Here is a 19280-nt window from a genome sequence, read left to right as displayed (position 1 = left end):
ATTGTTGTTGCATTTTGCTGCCATGGCCACAAAGGAAATTGCTAAAGAAATAGCAAAATTCAGTGAGGAACTGAAGAGGGAAATGAAGTCTAGATTCAAAAAAATGCAGGACGCATTAGAGAGAGACTATCGCAATGAGATGAGAGATATGAAAGCTGCTATGGAACATATGAGCAATACATTTGATGACATGCATGAAAAATTCACCAAACTTCTTGATGAACAAACCAAGCTCAAGTCTGAAAATGAAGAGCTCAAAAGAGAAAACGCAGCAATGAAGTCAGATTTGAAGGCTATAGACGCTCGCGTAACAGAGACGGAGCAATACATGCGTAACCGCAACCTTGAAATTAAAGGCGTTCCACCAACGGAGCAAACGGATGTAAAGACACTACTGTCTAACCTCGGCAGAGTGATCGATGAACAAGACCTAGATCAGAGTGTCGATATTACGCACTCCGTTCCTGTTCCAAATTCTATCGCAAAGAATATTGTCGTGCAGTTTAGGCACCGCCAGGTACGTGACAGAGTCCTTGAAAAATGCAAGAAAAAGCGTATCACGACCAGTGACCTTGGATGTTCAATGTGTACCGCTGTTTTTGTCAATGAGCATCTGTGCCCTGCCCTGAAACGTGTACTAGGCTTTGCTATATCAAAAAAGAAACAATCAAAACTAGCATTTGTTTGGGTTAAAAACGGTAAGGTCTATGTCCGTAAGAGTGAAACAGGCCCGGCAGTATGTGTGTTTCATACAGAGGATGTAATCAGTACTGCCGGTTGACATGTATGTAAACATTAGTCATTGAATGAGAAGGTCTGACTTTTTGTCATGTTGGTTCTCCCGGATACTGTTGTGAAGCCACCTAATACGCTATCATTTCTGCACATCAACGCGCGTTCTGTGCGCAATAAAAATGATGAGCTGATGCTACTTTTTCGATCCTTCAAATTCAAATTTGACATCATCATGTTAACAGAAACATGGCTTACCAATAACGAAACATATGTTCTACCAGAGTATCGCGAAATCTGTCTGAACCGTAAAAACAAAAGGGGAGGCGGTGTAGCTCTTCTAGTGTCGAATGACAGCGCCTATGAGATCATAACAGAATACTCATGTGTATGTGAAGATTTCGAAGTGTTGTGTACTAGAAGCGCAAATAGCTTGTTTGTAGTGATGTATCGCCCACCATCAGGATCCACACGTGCATTTTTTACTTACATTGAAAAGCTTTTTTGTTTTATATCCGAAAACAAATACACATTGTACATGGCTGGTGACGTTAATATAAACTTACTCAGCCATTCACCTACAGCCACCGAGCTGAACTTGCTATTTGATACATTTGGTTTAGTTAATGTCATAAAGATACCTACTAGACATACTGAATCTTCATCATCATTGATTGATGTCTTTGTCACAAACATAAACGAAAATGCTGTTACGTCAGGCGTGTTATCTCATGACATCAGTGACCATTTGCCCATTTATGCCTTTGTAAACACACATCGTCCAATCAAACAGCCTCCAGTACTCTACAGCCTCCAGTCCATTACCAAAGCTGCTCTCGATAGTTTTAGAAATGATGTCCAGCATGCTGACTGGAGTCCTGTACTTACGAAGCAGTGCGTAAACGCTGCTTATGATGAGTTTCTTTATAAATTCAAATGTATCTATGACGCACATTTTCCTCTTAAAACTTACAAAGTGAAACGGCGCATTCGCAAGCCGTGGGTCACCGTTGAGCTTCTAAAGCTGATATCGGAGAAGAACAATCTATACCACTCGTTTATCAAATCTCGCGACCCTAACATACTTAAACAATATAAAATATACCACAACTATGTATCCAAGCAGGTCAAATGCGCAAAGGTTGCTTATTTCAGTAAGCTTTTTGGTGATGTTAGAAGTTCTGCGGCAACATGGAAGGCGCTGAGAAACGTCACAAAAACTGATCAGCGCGAGATTACTGACATGAAGATCAATGATGTAGTGATAACTGGTAACGATCTGTGCGAAAAATTCAACACCCATATTGTAAACATTGCTAGCCGAAGCGCGATTCAACCTGGTGATATCACGGACGCTTGTAGAACATTGTCTACTTTCGTCTCTGATTCGATTTTTTTTGCACCGGTTACCGAAAACGAAGTGCGTACAATTTTTATGAACATTAAAAATAGTAAAGCATGCGACTGTGATAATATACAAATAAGACCTGTCAAGTACGTTATCGACCTGTTGACCCCAGTATTGACGCATATATATAATCTTTCGTTGATATCTGGAATCTATCCAGATAAAATGAAAGTTGCCAAGGTTATTGTTTTGCGCAAATCCGGAAACACTAACGACCTTGGCAACTACAGGCCCATATCTATTCTTCCCACTTTTTCGAAAGGACTCGAAAAAATTATACATGCCCGATTAACAAATTTTTTCTCATTGCACACAGTGATAACAAGTTCACAGTTTGGTTTTCGTAAAAACCATTCCACAGAAACAGCTCTGCTTTCCCAAAAGGAACTAATCATCGGTAACCTGGAAGACAAACTATACACACTAGGAATATATATAGACTTTACAAAGGCCTTTGACCTCCTTGATCGTTCAGTATTGCTTCATAAACTACAATACTGTGGTATTCGTGGAGTATCATTATCACTCTTGGAATCTTGCCTATGTAATAGGTACCAATATGTATGGAATAATAATTTCCGATCAGGTCTACTTCCCACTATTTCCGGTGTACCCCAAGGGAGCATCTTAGGTCCATTACTTTTTAACATTTACATAAATGACATTGTAAACACAACTCTAGTAGCTAAATTTTTCATCTACGCTGATGATACTAGTGTATTTGTTTCTGGTAGCACGATTAGTGACACTGTAACGCATGCAAACATGGCTCTTTCTGCGATCGGGACATGGTCAGAGCATAATAGAATATTTATTAACATAAACAAAACTAAGGCAGTGCTATATAGGACACGTAATAAACCTGTATCCATTCCCTTTAACATCATGTTAGGTAACCAGTCCATTGAAATTGTAAGGTCGATTAAAATCCTAGGGGTTCTATTTTCAGATAATCTGACTTGGGATTGTCACTTGACGTATCTTCAGAACAAAATTGCGAAAGCCATTGGCATCCTGTCTACTTACCGTTACGCATTCCCGAACTTCGTAAAGGTTATTCTTTACAATACATTAATACGGTCTCACCTTACCTATTGTCACCTCGTGTGGGGTACGACATCTAAGACTAACATTACTAAACTTTATCTATTACAAAAAAGGGCAGTAAGATTGATTGCAGGCGTTCCTTTTGATCATCACACAGCAAATCTTTTTGATGGCCTAAAAATTATGAAGGTAGAAAATATTTACGATTTCCTCCTGCTAAAAACATACCTTAAGGCTGTAAAATATAACAATACGTTAATCTTGTCAATATGCAATCTACAACGTCGAATAGTTGGCAAAACACGTCAGGATCTATTTTGGAAAGTCCCAAGGACGCGAACAATATGCGGAGATCAGTCTCTACCCCATAACATCGCAAAGCTGTTGAATTCTTATTTAAAGAAGGGAATTGATCTTAACTCCATGTCGGCTGTTGCACTACGGGCCATGTTTATGCTCTAGTGTTATGTTTATTGTTCTAGTTAATGATGTCTCTTATTTTGCTTTTTTTTTTTTTTTTCTATTATGATGTCTAATTTTCTATGACGTGTATATGTATTTATTCCGTTTCCTTGCTACACTATAGTATTTTTCACGACTAATATTGATGTTCAAAATTAGTATATTCCGCTTGCTGTTGCTGCACTAAATCAGGGGGATGCGCCCTCGTCAAACAGCATGATGCTGTTTTTTGGCCACCCCTATGTAACTCTGACTTGTATTGAAATAAAGATGAATTGAATTGAAAAAAAATATTATTGTTGGTAACCCTATTTGCTTCCAGACAATACGAAATGTGACTATGAATAAGCGCATGATAGACTAACACAGAAACACTCAATGGCACCATGTATCTTAAACGAGCAAGTGCAAATAAGCCCTGTGAAATCTTCTTTCTCACATGGAGAATATGTGGAGACCAAGTGAGACAAGAATCTAAATGTACACCCAGGAATTTGACAGAGTCGACTTTCTGGAGTGTTGCATCACAACAAATAATATTCAAACTGTGATTTGCGATTTTCCTTTGCCGTGGATGAAAAATCATGTAACATGACTTGGTTAGATTAATGTTTAGCTGATTTGCAGCGACCCATAGAGACAGTCTTTTAAGAACCAGGTTGGCCTTAGTAATAACCTCAGGTACAGTATTGCCTTCAACAAAAATGTTTGTGTCATCTGCGTACAAAGCTGTAACTGTTGATAAGTACTTGGGCAGGTCATTCACATAGACCAAAAATAGAAAAGGTCCTAGTATAGACCCTTGCGGGACACCGCAAGAAGTCACACGCATTGACGAGCGTTTGCTATCAATTTTAACATACTGTTTTCTGTTGGTTAAGTAACTCCTGAAGAGATCAAGAGGTAGCCCTCGTACCCCATAGCGTTCTAATTTAATTAATAAAATATTATGATTAATGAGGTCAAATGCCTTTGTAAAATCAATAAATGTGCCCAATGTTAAAATTTTGCTATCCATGTTGTTCTTTAAATACTCAACAATATCAACCAACGCGATTTCAGTGGATTTTTTCTTCGTGAATCCATATTGCGAAGGCGAAAGTAAGTTTTTATCAGAAAAAAGTTTCTGCAACCTGGATAGTATACTTCTCTCAATTACTTTACTGATCACAGACAGAACAGATATTGGACGATAATTTGTGGTAGCCAACCTGTCACCTTTTTTGAAAACAGGCACCACCTTCGCAATCTTTAATTCGTCTGGAAAAGACCCCTCTTGATACATGGAGTTAATTAATTTAGCTAAAGGAACAGATTATACATGTCGGAAGCGTTTCAACACAGAAACAGATATCCCATCATGCCCAGCTGATTTTGTATTGTTTAATTTCTGAATGATACTCTCGATTTCTAATGGAGTAACTGGCGCAAGGAAAAACGAGTCCGGATTGCGCGGAGGCAGTGGCAGTTCTGGAACATCATTATCTCCATCGACATCGCTTATGACAAAAATTTCACTGAGCATCTGTGCAATTGTTTGCTTGTCGTTAACAAGCTGTCCGCCAGTACCACGGAGCGCAGGAACGTCATTCACTGGAGCTGTTCGACACAGAACTTGATTAATCGTACTCCAAACCTTTTTGCTATTACCAACAGCGTTATTGATGCTTTCCTGGTAGTACAATATTTTTGCATGGCGTAGCACTCTGTGTAAAATGGCAGCGTATGCGGAATAACGATCCTTCAACGTTACGTTATGTGGATGAATACGAACTTTTTTATATAAGTTGTTTTTGTGTTTAATGCTTCTTAGCATTGCAGGTGTTACCCATGGCTTCCTTATCTTATTCCTCTTACTGTTACAGTATGTGTCGCAGCTTGTATTGATGTGGAGAGATTTGTAAGAAAGTCATTACACTTAACATCAACTGAGGCATCAGAATTTAAGAACGACCAATCTACCGCTTCCAGCAATGTTCCCAATGCCACAAAATCAGTGAACGTCTTTTCCCTGATGCTATCATCTCGTGGACAAGCTGCTTTAACAGAAATGAAGACTAGTTCGTGATCCGTGATCCCTGTTGCAACAACTTTACAAACAACCTCATTTTCATAAAAATTAGTTGTAATGTGATCAATAATGGTTGACGATCCATCATCTGTAAACCTAGTCGGGACTTTTACCAACTGATTTACACCATAGTTCGTTAGGAGTTCCAAATAGTTGACAGCAACAGAGCCCTGCTTCAGACAATCAATATTAAAGTCACCAAGGATTAGTACATTTGATTTAGTTGTCCATAGTGAGTGCAATGTAGCCTCCAACTCATTTAAGAACACAGAGGCATTTACTGAAGGAGACTTGTAAACTACACCAACAATCAGGGATGAGTTTGTGAATGGCATAGCCCTGCCGATAGTCAGCTTCGGTAACTCGATAAATAAACTTTCGCACATTGGAACACTTATGGACAGGTCGGGTCGCTGTCTGAATGGCAAGTCCTCCTTCACGTATAATGCAACGCCTCCATGCTCTCTCTCAGCTCTGTTACAAAAGATTGCCGAGTAACCAGTTATATGAAAAAACTGAGAGGTTTCATCACCAAGCCATGTTTCAGAAAGAGCAAATATCTGTATACTTGCCGACGAAAGCAACGTTTGTACATCATCGAAATGTTTATTTAAACTACGAATGTTTAAATGCGCGGCACAGAAGCCAGAGTTGTGCGTTTCGTCACAGAAATCATCCACAGAAAGCAGGGACATACCAAAAAAAAATAAGCAGTGACGGCCGCTCTACAGCCTCTGAATATCATTCACATGTTCAATACAAATGCGCTCAGCTTTGTCATTTTTTTTAACGAAGATACGACCATTTCGTGCCCACACGTACATGTACCCTTGTTCTTTCGCTTGTTCTTTGGCCAGCCGCAGAATGTTTTTGTTTTGGCGGGTAAGGTTCTCGCACACAAACAGACCTAGATACGGATGCTCGATAGATAATTTCTTAACTTCTGATTTTGCGAGAAGCCACGACTGTACGTCGGAACGATCCTTAAACCTTATCAGGATAACTGGCGGCTTAGTTGTTGACCTAGTCTGAAGTCGGTGATAAGCCTCTACCGGCGTATTTGAGATAGGCATAACCTTAATCTTTATGGCGAGCTCATCAAGCACTTTGACAAGCTCTTCGCCGTGGGTGTACTGTACGCCATGAATTTCAATATTCAGTCGGCGATCGTACTGCTCATTATAGTTTACAGTTCTTTCTAGGCCGGTAATCTTCTCATCCTTATCTTTCAGAAGTCTTTCCATAGCTGTCACTTTAGTGTCTGTGTCATCGGCACGATGTACAAGGTCATCATACTTCCGTTCTATACTGTCCAGTCTTTTCTCTATAGTTGTCATTCTTTCCAATACCTCACTAGTCTTTTGTCCATTGCTTTGAATAGCAGCAAGTAACATTTGAGGAGTGATCTGATTTGGATCTTGACCAGTTCTCCTCTTGTGCACGGTGCACGTGTTACGAAGCCAAGATTCCCGTTCAGGCACTGTCATTGCTTTTAGTGTCGTTTTCGTGATGGAGCTACATGTTCCAGAGTGATAGCGGTTATTGCATAGGGCACATTTAACAGCACTATCATCAGTAGTGACAGGCTTCATACATGCGAGACAAATACTAGCCTTAACAGTAGCAGTCCACTGGAGCGAACAGAATAACACTCTGATAAAATCACGTACCTAGATAACAAGATGCAAGTTAGCAACCGGCATATCAGATAGCTCCAGAGGACTGCAGAGCGGAGACGATCGTAGGGCGCTTATGAAGTCATAACGTCCGCCAGGTGTCACTTCTGGTGATGACGTTGTAGCTTGATGGCTCTCTTGCGCTGAAGCACGTGTCGCTGTCTTCCCAGTTGTACAGGTTCCTCGATAGCAGTACAGTATCTAGATAACAAGATGCAAGTTAGCAACCGGCATATCAGATAGGTCCAGAGGACTCAATGTTAACAGTACAGTAACTCATTTGGATGCAGAGAGGTATGTATCATGATAAAAAATAAAATTTCCTTCTCTAATAAGGAAATAGAGAGGAGGAAAGGGGGCCCTGTAGCAGCTATAGCATTCTGCCAAGTAAGCAAGCAGTCGTACACTTCGAGTTTTGAATTTATCTAGTGTGTAGGAAGTTGCCTACACACTAGAACCTGTATTGTATGCTAGAACCTGTAACACCAAAAATTAATATGCAGAGGCGGATGAAAGATGTAGAAGCTCTGAGGTCTCCAGTGGTGGTGTGGCATGCAATAACTTGGAGAAGTCGAGACAGCTTATGGAGGAAATTATAAAGAAGAAAGAAAGAATAAAACCTGAAACGGAGCTGCCGAGGCCTGACGCAAGTACGATCACATTCTTATTTTATGTGGATGCCAGTACACATCGCTGTGTTGTGACTAATAAGTGCAACAGTGCAAGCTTATCTGTATGTAGTCATCATTAAAAGTGGTCAAACTTCAGTGCACTCCAATCCTAGAAGACACAAATACACATAGATCGAGAAGTTACCCGTCAAAAAGAACTCATTATGAGTTAAGTTACCGTTTGCAAAATGTAACTAAGTTTATAACAAAGTTCTTCAGCCTGAAATGTAACTCGCAGTTACGGAGTTACTTAAAAAAAAAACGAGTTACTTCCAAGTTACATTGGACACAAAACAGCACTACACAGGTGCAGCATGCGTGAGTAGTTGAGTTAGACCTTGAGTTGCCTGCGGAGGAGTGCAACACGCTTACATCGTTTTCGTTTATGTCCAACAGTTTGAACGCTTTGCATCTTACTCCCTGTGGGTGCACAATGGTTCAGCTTCATTTCAATGGCAGCGGTTCTTACTTCCTGAATAGAATACTATCATCGACTGAATATCACGTTTTATGGCATAAAATGCCATGAAAGAACCGGACAGAAAGCAAGAAAATATGTGGACGCAAGTGAAAAGCAAATTAAAAGTAACTTGGAACTTACCTTAAGTTACTTTGGTAAAGTTACCTGAAAAAGAAACTAGTTCCTGTGAAAGTTACCACGCCGCAAAAGTACCGAGTTGAGTTACAAGTTACCAAGAAAAGGAACTTATAGTTACAGTAACGAGTTAGGTACTTATGACGAGTTACCTCGAACTCTGCAAATACATTTAACACACATTTTTAAGAAAGTTCATGAAATGATTGAGCGATTCTGCATAGAAGGTGTCCCGTGGGAGAGAGTTCTATTCCTCTATTGTTCTTGGAAAAAATGCGTATTTAAAGGTATGACATGGGTGACAGAAGGGAGTGAAGAGGGCTGATGCTGCTGCCTCGTCGTTTTACATTCGTTGAAGGAGAAAAAGTGTCTGTAAGGGGGAGTGTACTACAGCGATTATTTAATGTATTATACGAGGTGCTATTAAAAAAATTCTGAGGCTAGTTCTGTAGCACGATGAGAGATGGCACCACGGGGAGAAGCGCACAGCAGTTCATGTTAATGACCTTCGTTCGTTCTGATGCCAAGTGGCGTCCATTTTTTAATATTGAATGCTGTGCTACACGTTTTTGTGACCACGTGCACACAAGCCATCGCGATTTCAGTTTGGACTGCAATCTGGAGCAGAGAACAAACACCATATTCTGCATCAAACTTTGCAAATATGCAACAGAGACACTTTGAGATGATCCAGCAGGCTGATGGCAATGAGGCAATGAGTTGTGCGAGGTATTTTGAGTGGCACTCGCGCTTCAAGAGAGGCAGAACATCGTTGGAAGATGAGGAGAGGCCAGGGAGGCCATCCACGAGCACAACTTCAGAAAATGTCGATGTGATAAGGGAAGTTGTGCATGAGGACCGTAGAAGAACCATTCAGGATGCTGCTGACATCGGTGATGTGTCATATGGCACAGTGCAGGGAATCCTCACACCTGTTTTAGGCATGCTTCGCATTGCGGCAAAATTTGTGCAGATGATCCTGTCCTCCGAACAGAAGGAGCAGCGTGTTGAACTCTGTCGGGACTTTCGTGAGCAAGTTTTGAATGACCCAACATTCATGTTGAGGGTCATCATTGGGGACGAGATGTGTGTATGGGTATGATCCGGAGACCAAACAGCAGTTTTTGCAGTGGAAGAGCCCAGCATTCCAAAGACCGAAGGCGGCGAGGCAAGTCAGGAGCGCGACCAAGTGCATGCTCATCTTTTCTTTTCTTTAATTTTTTTTTTTTTCGATATTCGCGGAGGTGTGCACTGTGTATTTGTCCCCGAGGGCCAGACTGCTAACACACCGTTTTACTGCGACGTTCTCAGGCTTCTGAGGGACAACATTCGGTGCAAAAGGCCTGAGCTGTGGGGGTAGGGGCAATTGGATGCTCCATCACGACAATGCGCCCACTCACAGAGCCATAGAAACCCAGCAGTTTTTGGATCGCAGCAGAATAATCATCATTCCTCACCGCACTACTCGCCGGATATGACGCCCCTGTGACTTCTTCCTCTTCTTAACGATGAAGCGTAGGCAGAAGGGTCGCTGTTTCGAAACCGTGAATAAGGTCCAGCGTGAATCGCAGAAGGTGCTGGACGTGCTCCGAGAACAGCACTTCCAGCGAGCCTTCTGAAAGTGGGAAAAGTGCTGGGAGCAGTGTATCAGTGGACATGGAGACTTCTTTGAGGGCGATAATCGCCGGACTTAAAGTAGATACGTGCTTGCCTCCACATGCACCTAGTCTTGGAACTTTTTGGTACCACCTCGTACATGAATTTTAAACAATTAAGTTTTTTTCTTTGTTGTAGAGTATCTAGACCTGCTTCCTGAAGCATGACTGTGGGAAACAACTGACTGTCATATCTATTAAAGATAAAGCAAACTGTTTTCCTTTGAACACTTTCTAATTTCATGATCGTTGTAGCTGTGTGGGGTCCCAAACTTCAGAGGCATATTCAAGAACAAGTCTTACACTGAGTTTGTATGCTGATAGTTTTGTTTCATATGAAGATAAGCCTAAAAATCTTAGACAAACGATAATAAAGTTTACTTGTTGCATATATTTTTTATATGCATGTTCCAACTGAGATCAGATGTGAAAATGACTCCTAAGTACTTGTGCTTCTGCAAAGGCTGATACATAACTGAATATGTAAAACATAAAGATATCCTAAAGGTATGCAGAGGAAAGCGAGCATTACTACTGGAATATGCAAAGCAGACAGAAATTTGAAGTAGTAGTTGTAAAAGTGCAGCTTTTACATATTATTCCAATAAAATACACCAGGTTTTAGATGGAAGGTAAGAAAAATTGTAGACATGTGGCACTGTATGTCATCAATAGGATATATAAGGTTAAAAAAGGGGTTTTCCATTTCAATTTGCAGGATCGGCCTCCTTTTCTTCTTTTTCATTAGAATGTGGTGAACAATAACGAAACACCCGTATGTTAGTGGCACTCAACATTTAATATTTGAAGTGTGTTGGAACGTAATGTTGATATATACTTGTTATAGAGTTGTGTTGATAGTTGCAGTAATGAGGAAAACTGGTCATCTGCACCTTGGGGATGCGAAGACTAACATTTCAAGACATTAATTAAAAACCAAAAAGAAAAACAGCTGGGGCCCTATTCTCGTCAAAAGTAATCGATCTCGATTTACTTGACATCACGAAGTGTTGGGCAGAGCTACCAGAAGACGCTCCACTCTTATCTAGGGATATTTATCTCTAGCCAGTGTCTCTAGCGCATGAACAGCGCGAAGTTCATGCTCTCCCATGGCATAGTGGCGCTATACTGAAATAAACAACAGGAAAAATAAAGGCAGGGAAAAGCGTGGCAGATAGGTGTAAACTTGTATTATTATTAATGTGATGCAGTGATATTGCATTTACTATGGAATAACCTTCATGTGCATGGATTGTGAAACGTGATGCGTTGGGCCATGTTGGCATAAGCATGAATGTTTTGTCGTTCGCCGTCGCGCTACAGCTACTATAGTCGCGCCCTGCCACCACCACTATGATGATAGTGGTGGCCATGCCCTTTGTATCGGGAGGACATCGCAGTTTTTTTTGCATGTCCTGGCCTGGAACTCTGATGATCCCTACCCCCCCTCCCCCGTGTCCCATTCGATTCTCTCCACCAAAATTCCAGTCTCGTTCTAGACATACCAATATATTCAGCGCTACGGAATCCGAGTGTATCTGTCAATGAGTTTGTGTCACTTTTAGGAGAAACCCGTCCATGTTCTAGGGCCCCAGACCGTATCGGTGCGCCACATTGCGTTGGCAGCGGCAGTGCTAATGGTTGGGCAGCAGCGGAAGCCCTGCAGCACTCGTTTGTGATTATCAGATATAGAGTGGTGCCATGCTGTAGGCTATGCACTCTACGCACATATCGCTCATCGGAGCTGTCCCTGTGTTGTCCCTACATTTTCCCTAGTACGATGTAAATGTTAATAACTAGAGCCTGAAGTTTTAGGGTTTTACCCGATTCTTCCCCGAATTTGCACCCCGAATTGAAGGTTGCCTCTTTAGGGTGAAACCCGATTTTTACCCGGCAAATTGCCCTCACTGGGATGTCTGTAGGAATGCACTAACTTACTTGTTTGGCAGAAAAATGCAGTTACATCACCGTTTGTACCAAACCACTACAGTTAGTTAGAATAACTGAGCACGATTTCTCCCCGAATTTAGCGTACTGGAAGTTTTTTCACCCGAATTTGCATGAATTTAGTGCACATGTTTATTTACCTGATTTTTACCCCCCGAATGAAGAAAAAAATATTTCCCGAAAACTTCAGGCTCTATTAATAACATATTGTGACCTTCAGTGACATGACAGATGGCTTTTCACGCTGAAAAGTAATTCAGCGAAAGAGGGTCGATTACTTTGAACAGTAACAGCAATAACGATGACTGCAGCATACACGCCTCAGTTTCTGACACGTTTCTAGCTTCCAGTTTCTTTTTGCGACAATGAAGATTGCATACACTGTTATTTCTTTGGATTTCGTGGGAATAATAATGTCCGATGTACATTGCAGTAGGTCGTACTTCACCACATAACGTCTCTGTTTAAGTGTATCTTGCTGGCACTGTGCGTGTGAAAAAGGGGATTTTGGGAACAGAAAGTAGCAAGACTACAGCGCTTCATCAGCGTGGATGCTATTTGCAAGTGTTCATCAATTTCTCCTTTCTCTCGCTAAAGGAAGTACCTGACCACTAAAAATGTCAACACAGACAACAGCAGTGAACTATTAGCCACGCGTTTCCTGATAAAAGCAGTTTTATGGGAGATATAAAAATTGAGGTGTTGAACCAGTTCGCGAACCAGTTTGGGGCTGCGAACCGGTTTGTGAACCACTTCGGTTTTTGGCATGGCTGAACCGGAACTGAACCAGACATAAATCCAAGCAATGCGAACCCGAACCGAACCCGTATTTTTTGCGGTTCGACACCTTGAAAGGAACCATGCTCACACGCTGATATTTTATTTTCCTTATCACCTGCAGACTTCAGAATTTGCTATGCAGAGCAAATAGATTACTCATGAACACTTCCCTTCACAGCCACACAAATTTCTCTTTAACGATACAGTCTTCCGCTTCCGGCAAGAGCACGGAAGTGTGGTCTCGTGATATGTGCGCATCGATAAACCACGAAGAGTGCAGGATCAAGTGCTCGACTATTGGTTGAGGGTTCATGACATTAATTTCTGTTCTTCACGCCTTCTTTGCGTAATGACCAACGACAGGCGAGACACAAAGTCATCGAGGTCGATTACTTTGACGAGAATAGGGCCCCTGATGACATTTTTTATTCCTTAGCCAGAACTGAAACCTGGTTGTGTGTGTGGTGCCCTCATCTGATAGTTGAGGGATAACAACTACAACCTTGAAAATGCATGTTAGAGGGCACGTTACAAATGTGCAGAAAGAACTTTCCTAATTTGCCAGTATTATATAGCAGCAACAGGGGTCTTTGAATTGTTTTAAATTTCATATGATTGTGACATTTTCTCCCATTGAGACATGATATGCATGTACTCATATGGATTGTCTTGAGCAGCTGCTTGAAAGACACTTTAACATTCTCTATCATCTGTCGCTTAGAAAATGACAAAGGGTGCCACAGTCCTCCTGTCTCCTGTGCTAACTCTGCTACTGATGACTCTGTAAGATGCGGTGAACCGAAGAAGAAGTTCCTCAAGGTCGAGACAGTACTGAGCCTTCCAGTTAAAGGTGAGCAAGACCATGTGTAATGCTACTGTATTTGGGATTCAGTCTTACCCTCTACACGAGACTCTCATTTTGTGTGTGTATTGCATACCTGCCAACTCTCCCGATTCATCCGGGAGACTCCCGGATTCGGACCTGTTTGTACCATTGTACGGCCGAGAAGCAAATCTCCCGGAAAATGCAGTTTCCCTCTCTATATCTTATAGAAGGAGGACGAAGATGGGGCACAAACGCGTGGAGAGGAGAATAAAGTGGCATTCTGAAAATGTTCTAGGACGGGAACGGCCAACTACCGCTTTGTCTCTGGTCTTGGCTAGGCACACTACATTTTTGGCGCGGTCGACAGGATCGAACATCATGTGGATCCAGTTCTTCGTAGGGCGTACCCCCGATCCCGAGGCGAGGTTAGTCTTGGAAAAGTACCAGATCGACGGAGAAGACCCCATTACGTTGCCACCGTCAGTGAGTGCAACGGACACAATTCGGTTTATTGTAGGAAAAGCCAAGATGAGCGAGGAGGAAATGTTGGAGAAGGGGATGGGGTACGGATCAACTTGAAAATGACGGATTTTCAAGAACGGATCGCTGCCAAGATCGTGGAAGGTGCCGCCTCACAGGCAACCGTTTCCCCAACATCAATATCGGTTGAGAGCATGATGTCCCGGCTGATTGAGCTACAGCACCAGCAGGCAAAGCAACAACAAGAATTCCTGCGGATCGTTACGGGTGTGATGGCTCCGCAACCGCGGTTCGAGCTAGTCCAACCTGACATTTTTGATGGTACGAGCTCCAGCCCTCAATCATGGATCTCCTTTTACGAGTACGCTTGCGGGAGGAATCGGTGGGCGACGGACGAGGACAAAATTACAAACCTCAGACTCTTCCTGGCGGGTATAGCGAAGTCTTGGTACGAGCTTAGGATATCAAGCCACGCCGAAGATTCATGGGACCTCTGAAAAAAAAACTTCCTCGGCTCATTCCAGGAGAGCGCGGTAGACCGGTGGGACCATGCGATATCGTTCAGGTATCGAGCGGGAAGCCCACTCGCATATTTTTATGAGAAGAGACGGCTCCTGCAGGTGGCAGACCCTACCCTCCCGGATAGATCCATTGTTCCTCTCATCGTCCTAGGAATGCCGAGAGACCTCCAGCGACAGGTCCAAGTGAAGAGCCCCGCCGATGTTGAGGGTCTCCTACAGTGCTGCAGAGGGATCTTCGTGGATCACCCCCAAGACAGATATCCGAGGGAGCGACAGAACGGCGGCGGCTTACCTGGGAATAACCCCCCATTTTGGAGGCAACGCGCACGACTGGGAGAAACGACCCCCTGCGACCAATACAGAGCTCCGCCGCGAGACAATCGTCTGAACTACGTCGGAAGAGACCATCCGTGTTACGAGGCTGTCCCAGCAGAAGAGGAGACAAAAAACGAATAAAAGAGGGTCCACAGTCTGGCCCGACGATAACAATGGAGACTGTGTATCTTGCTAGTCAAAACCTAGTGTATGTCACGATGATGGTAAACGGGAGGCCCACCGAAACCTTGATAGACAGCGGGGCGACAGTGAACATCGTGAACAGGAGAGAGGTCAACCAGGGACTTGTTAATAAGGGACGGCCCATACTCTTACGAAGTTTCGACGGGACACGTCGGGAACTTGATGAGTGGACTACGATTGAGCTATCCTTCCAAGGTCAAACACTTGCCGTTGACGCCCTAGTTATCGACAATGTGGAGTACAATTTCCTGCTGTCTAGGCCCGCCATGAAGGCAATGCGGATGAATTTGTTTTGGGACGACCGCGTGGACGTTGAAGGACTAACAATCGCCTCCGCGCCGCTATTACCCAAGTCCGCGGAAGACGTCTCGGCAATGTACCCGGAGCTCAGGTGTATTGGGCCATGCCCACCAGCAGTTAGGTCGCATGTCGTACCCTTTAAATTGGCTAACACTACACCTATTCCATGCAAACCGTACCCCCTGTCAAGAGAGAGGAAGGCCTGGCTGCAGAAGGAGCTACAAACGATGCTGGACACCAAGATAATAAGACCGTCAACGTCGACATTCGCTTCGCCAATAACAATCGCACCGAAAGAAGATGGAACCTTCAGATTGTGCACGGACTACCGTCTGCTGAATCAGCACACTGATTTGTTCCCTTACCCGATGCCACGAATCGACGACGTAATCAACGAGACGGGAGGATGCAGGGTATTCACATGCATAGATCTAACCAAAGGGTATTGGCAAATCCCTCTGATAGAACAATAGAAGAAGTATACAGCATTTAGAACCCCATTCGACATATACGAATATAACCGGCTCCCGTTCGGGTGGAAGAATTCAGGAGCATGGTTCCAGAAGATCATGGACGACGTTCTCAGACCCTTCAGGAGAAAGTTCTGCGCTGTATATATTGACGACATAGTTATCTATTCGCACACCCAGGAGGATCACAGCCGTCATGTGTCCCTTGTCCTCTCCGCGCTGAGCGAGGCAGGCGTAAAGATAAATTTCAAGAAGAGCAAATTCTTCCAGGAGAAGGTTACGTTTCTTGGACGAGTGTTGGACGGTAAGACGAAAAGTACGAAGCAGGAGTCTGTGGCCAGAATAACGGGATTGCGGAAGCCGCATGACGTCCACTCTTTGAGGGTGTTCCTCGGCCTAGCCGGCCACTTCCGTGCCTTCATTAAAGACTACTCCACCAAGACCAGGAGTCTCACGCAGCTTACCCGAAAGGACACTCCCTTCCAGTGGACAGGAGAGTGCAAAGCAGCATACCAATTCTTAGTGCAGAAGATATCATCCGATCCCATACTAACCTTGCCCGACTTCACGCTGCCGTTCGAACTCAAAACAGATGCGTCACATTACGGCACTGGTGCAGTGTTGTATCAGAGAGGTTGCGAGAACCCAAAGGGACGTCAACTCACCGTGATAGGGTACCACTCCCACACGTTTTCACAGCCAGAGACAAATTACACCACAACCGAGAAGGAGGCGTTGGCAGTGGTGCTAGCTTTGGAGTACTTCCGCCCATACTTGGAGGGTCGTTCATTCTACCTTTTCACCGACAACCAGGCATAATCACACCTCCTCAAATTGTCTAAGCCCAGAGGAAGGGTCACCCGCTGGATCAACGAGATACAACACTTTGACTTCAGGGTGTCTCACCGCAACGCGTCTGACCTTACCGATGCTGATGCGTTGTCCCGGTTGGCTATCTTTACCCAGGCATCTACTAGCGAGGTCACCCAGGAAGTAAACAGCGCCAAACTTTGGGAAGGTTCCGAACAGCTCCAGTTCCTGGAGTCGAAAGCAAAGTTTCATGTACCCGCCACCATGGTCCGCAAAATCCTGGAGCTGTACCATGACAGTCCCGGATCCGGGGGACACGACGGATTTTGGCGAACCTACCTCAAGATAAGGAAGCGTTTCGAATGGAGGAACATGAAACGTGACGTACGAAGCTACGTCCGGTCGTGCCACACATGTCAGCTGCATAAGGCAAAATACTGGCAACAGACGGACACAATGATACTCCCTCCTCATTCAAAGATCCCCTTCGAGGTACTCCACCTGGACTTCGCAGAGATAAAGAAGAAGGGGGAGGGGGTGTCCAGGACACAGGCCTTCTTGCTCGTAATCGACCAAGCGACAAGAATGGTTGCCGCTCGTGCGGGGAAGGAGGATGTACAATCCGTGATCAACCCCCTGGGGCGCGAAATGTTCCGGGATACGAAGCTTTTGATCTCGGACAACGGGCCGGCTTTCCGTAGCAGGAAACTCAAGACGTGGGCCGCGCAGAGAGGCATAGTGGTACGCACAACGACCCCATACCATCCCGCAGCGAATGGGCTTGCCGAGCGAGCAATACGTGACATTAAGGGCTACATAGCATACTACCCTGAATACCAAGGAGGGTGGAAGTGTGCCCTGGAGGCGGCAGTGCACCACCACAACAGGTCACATACCTCGGCACTGGGATGCAGCCCCCAGTATGCAGCTTACCAGACCGCGCCCGTCCTACCGGCTGATCAGGAGCTGGATATCACTGACAAAGTTCAGCTGCAAGAGAGTCCGCGCAGCGCCGAAAAAGAGGCCGAATACAGACACCGTATGAAGAAAGGATTCGATCTCCGCCACAACAGCAGGATCCCAAAGCTCGAGGAAGGAGACCTGGTGCTCGTACGTTGCGGTCTACGGGGGAGTAGGAATCCGTTCGAGGGGCCTTATACCGTCAAGAAGCTCATCACATTCGGAGGTATATTAAAGGCTGTGACTTATCATGGACGAAGAGGAACGGAAGAAAGGGCTACCATCGGAAATATAGTGCCTTACCATCCACGGAGGGATGGACAAAGGAGCTCCGGAGTAATATAGAAGGAGGACGAAGATGGGGGCACAAACGCGTGGAGAGGAGAATAAAGTGGCATTCTGAAAATGTTCTAGGACGGGAACGGCCAACTACCGCTTTTCTCTGGTCTTGGCTAGGCACACTACATATCTCAAACGCCTGCTTTTTCTCTGGGCACACAGACTGACGAAAACGTCAATACAATACCAGCCCAATTCCCATCGGCATCGCTGCCGCTTCCCGGAGCCTCTGTGTTACAGAGTTCAGGTGTTCTGGTCATGGTTCTAGTTGTAGCACTTCTAGTTTACGTGCATTTCCTCCATGTTTTCGGGCGACAAAGGTGCCTTTGCCCTAGCCGTTTCGACCTTGCGTACTGCAGAGACATAGTTTTGCGTCCTCTCGTTCGTTTGAGAAAGTGTCATATCCTTGTCACCAGCTTGACACCCAGATAGTTTCTTGGAGAGGGCAAAGTCTGGTGCTGCAAAACTTGTGCCCAATGAGCCTGCTGGGGTGCTCCTGTTACATATGCAAATAAAAGTCACCCAACATCGGCTTTCTCCTCCCCCCCCCCCCCCCGCGCTTTTGAAATCTCCCTAATTTGGATGTTCCCAAGTTGGCAGGTATGGTATTGAGTTTGTTGTATGGCGTATTAGTGTAAGCTTATGCATTTTTGCTGTACAGGTTATTGCAACTATGCTGAAAGCTTTTGCTGAATGCTGTAGCTTTTGTGCTTGCCCATAAAGTATTTTCAGAAAGTGTCAAACATCTGCAAAATAGCACCGCAGGTTGGGCCCATTCCATGAATGAACTCGAGAAAGAATTTAGTTTTGGCCTATTGTTCTGGCCCCATTATGCATGTTTCATAATTATGCATTCATTACGCATTCAGCATGTTTACCAGATGCTGCTGCCCCGTACTTCTGTTGTATATATGAGAAGAAATGTAGGAGAGAGTGTGATGGGAGCGTGCGTGTGTCCTGTTAGTATCCCGCCGCTGTTTGGCTTTTACCGCTGTCTGGTCCCATTACCAC

General features: G+C 44.1%; 1 protein-coding gene across 7 annotated transcripts in view; it reads left to right on the top strand.

The window, feature by feature from the left end:
* LOC135394331 (RAD51-associated protein 1-like) overlaps positions 1-19280 on the top strand; it is a 57538-nt gene that overhangs the window by 20598 nt on the left and 17660 nt on the right. For 6 of the 7 annotated variants that reach the window (XM_064625025.1, XM_064625024.1, XM_064625026.1 and 3 more), the window contains 3 exons: positions 7733-7783; positions 7900-8046; positions 13766-13894. In XM_064625025.1, the coding sequence (XP_064481095.1) occupies positions 7733-7783; positions 7900-8046; positions 13766-13894 (327 nt within the window). The remainder of the gene's footprint in view (positions 1-7732; positions 7784-7899; positions 8047-13765; positions 13895-19280) is intronic. The other variant, XM_064625023.1, reaches the window with a different exon arrangement.

The sequence above is a fragment of the Ornithodoros turicata genome, chromosome 5 (assembly GCF_037126465.1).
Source record: "Ornithodoros turicata isolate Travis chromosome 5, ASM3712646v1, whole genome shotgun sequence".
In the NCBI taxonomy this organism is placed as follows: Eukaryota; Metazoa; Arthropoda; class Arachnida; order Ixodida; family Argasidae; genus Ornithodoros; species Ornithodoros turicata.
The sequence above is the reverse complement of the archived record's forward strand: the minus strand, read 5'-3'. Positions and strand labels throughout refer to the sequence as shown.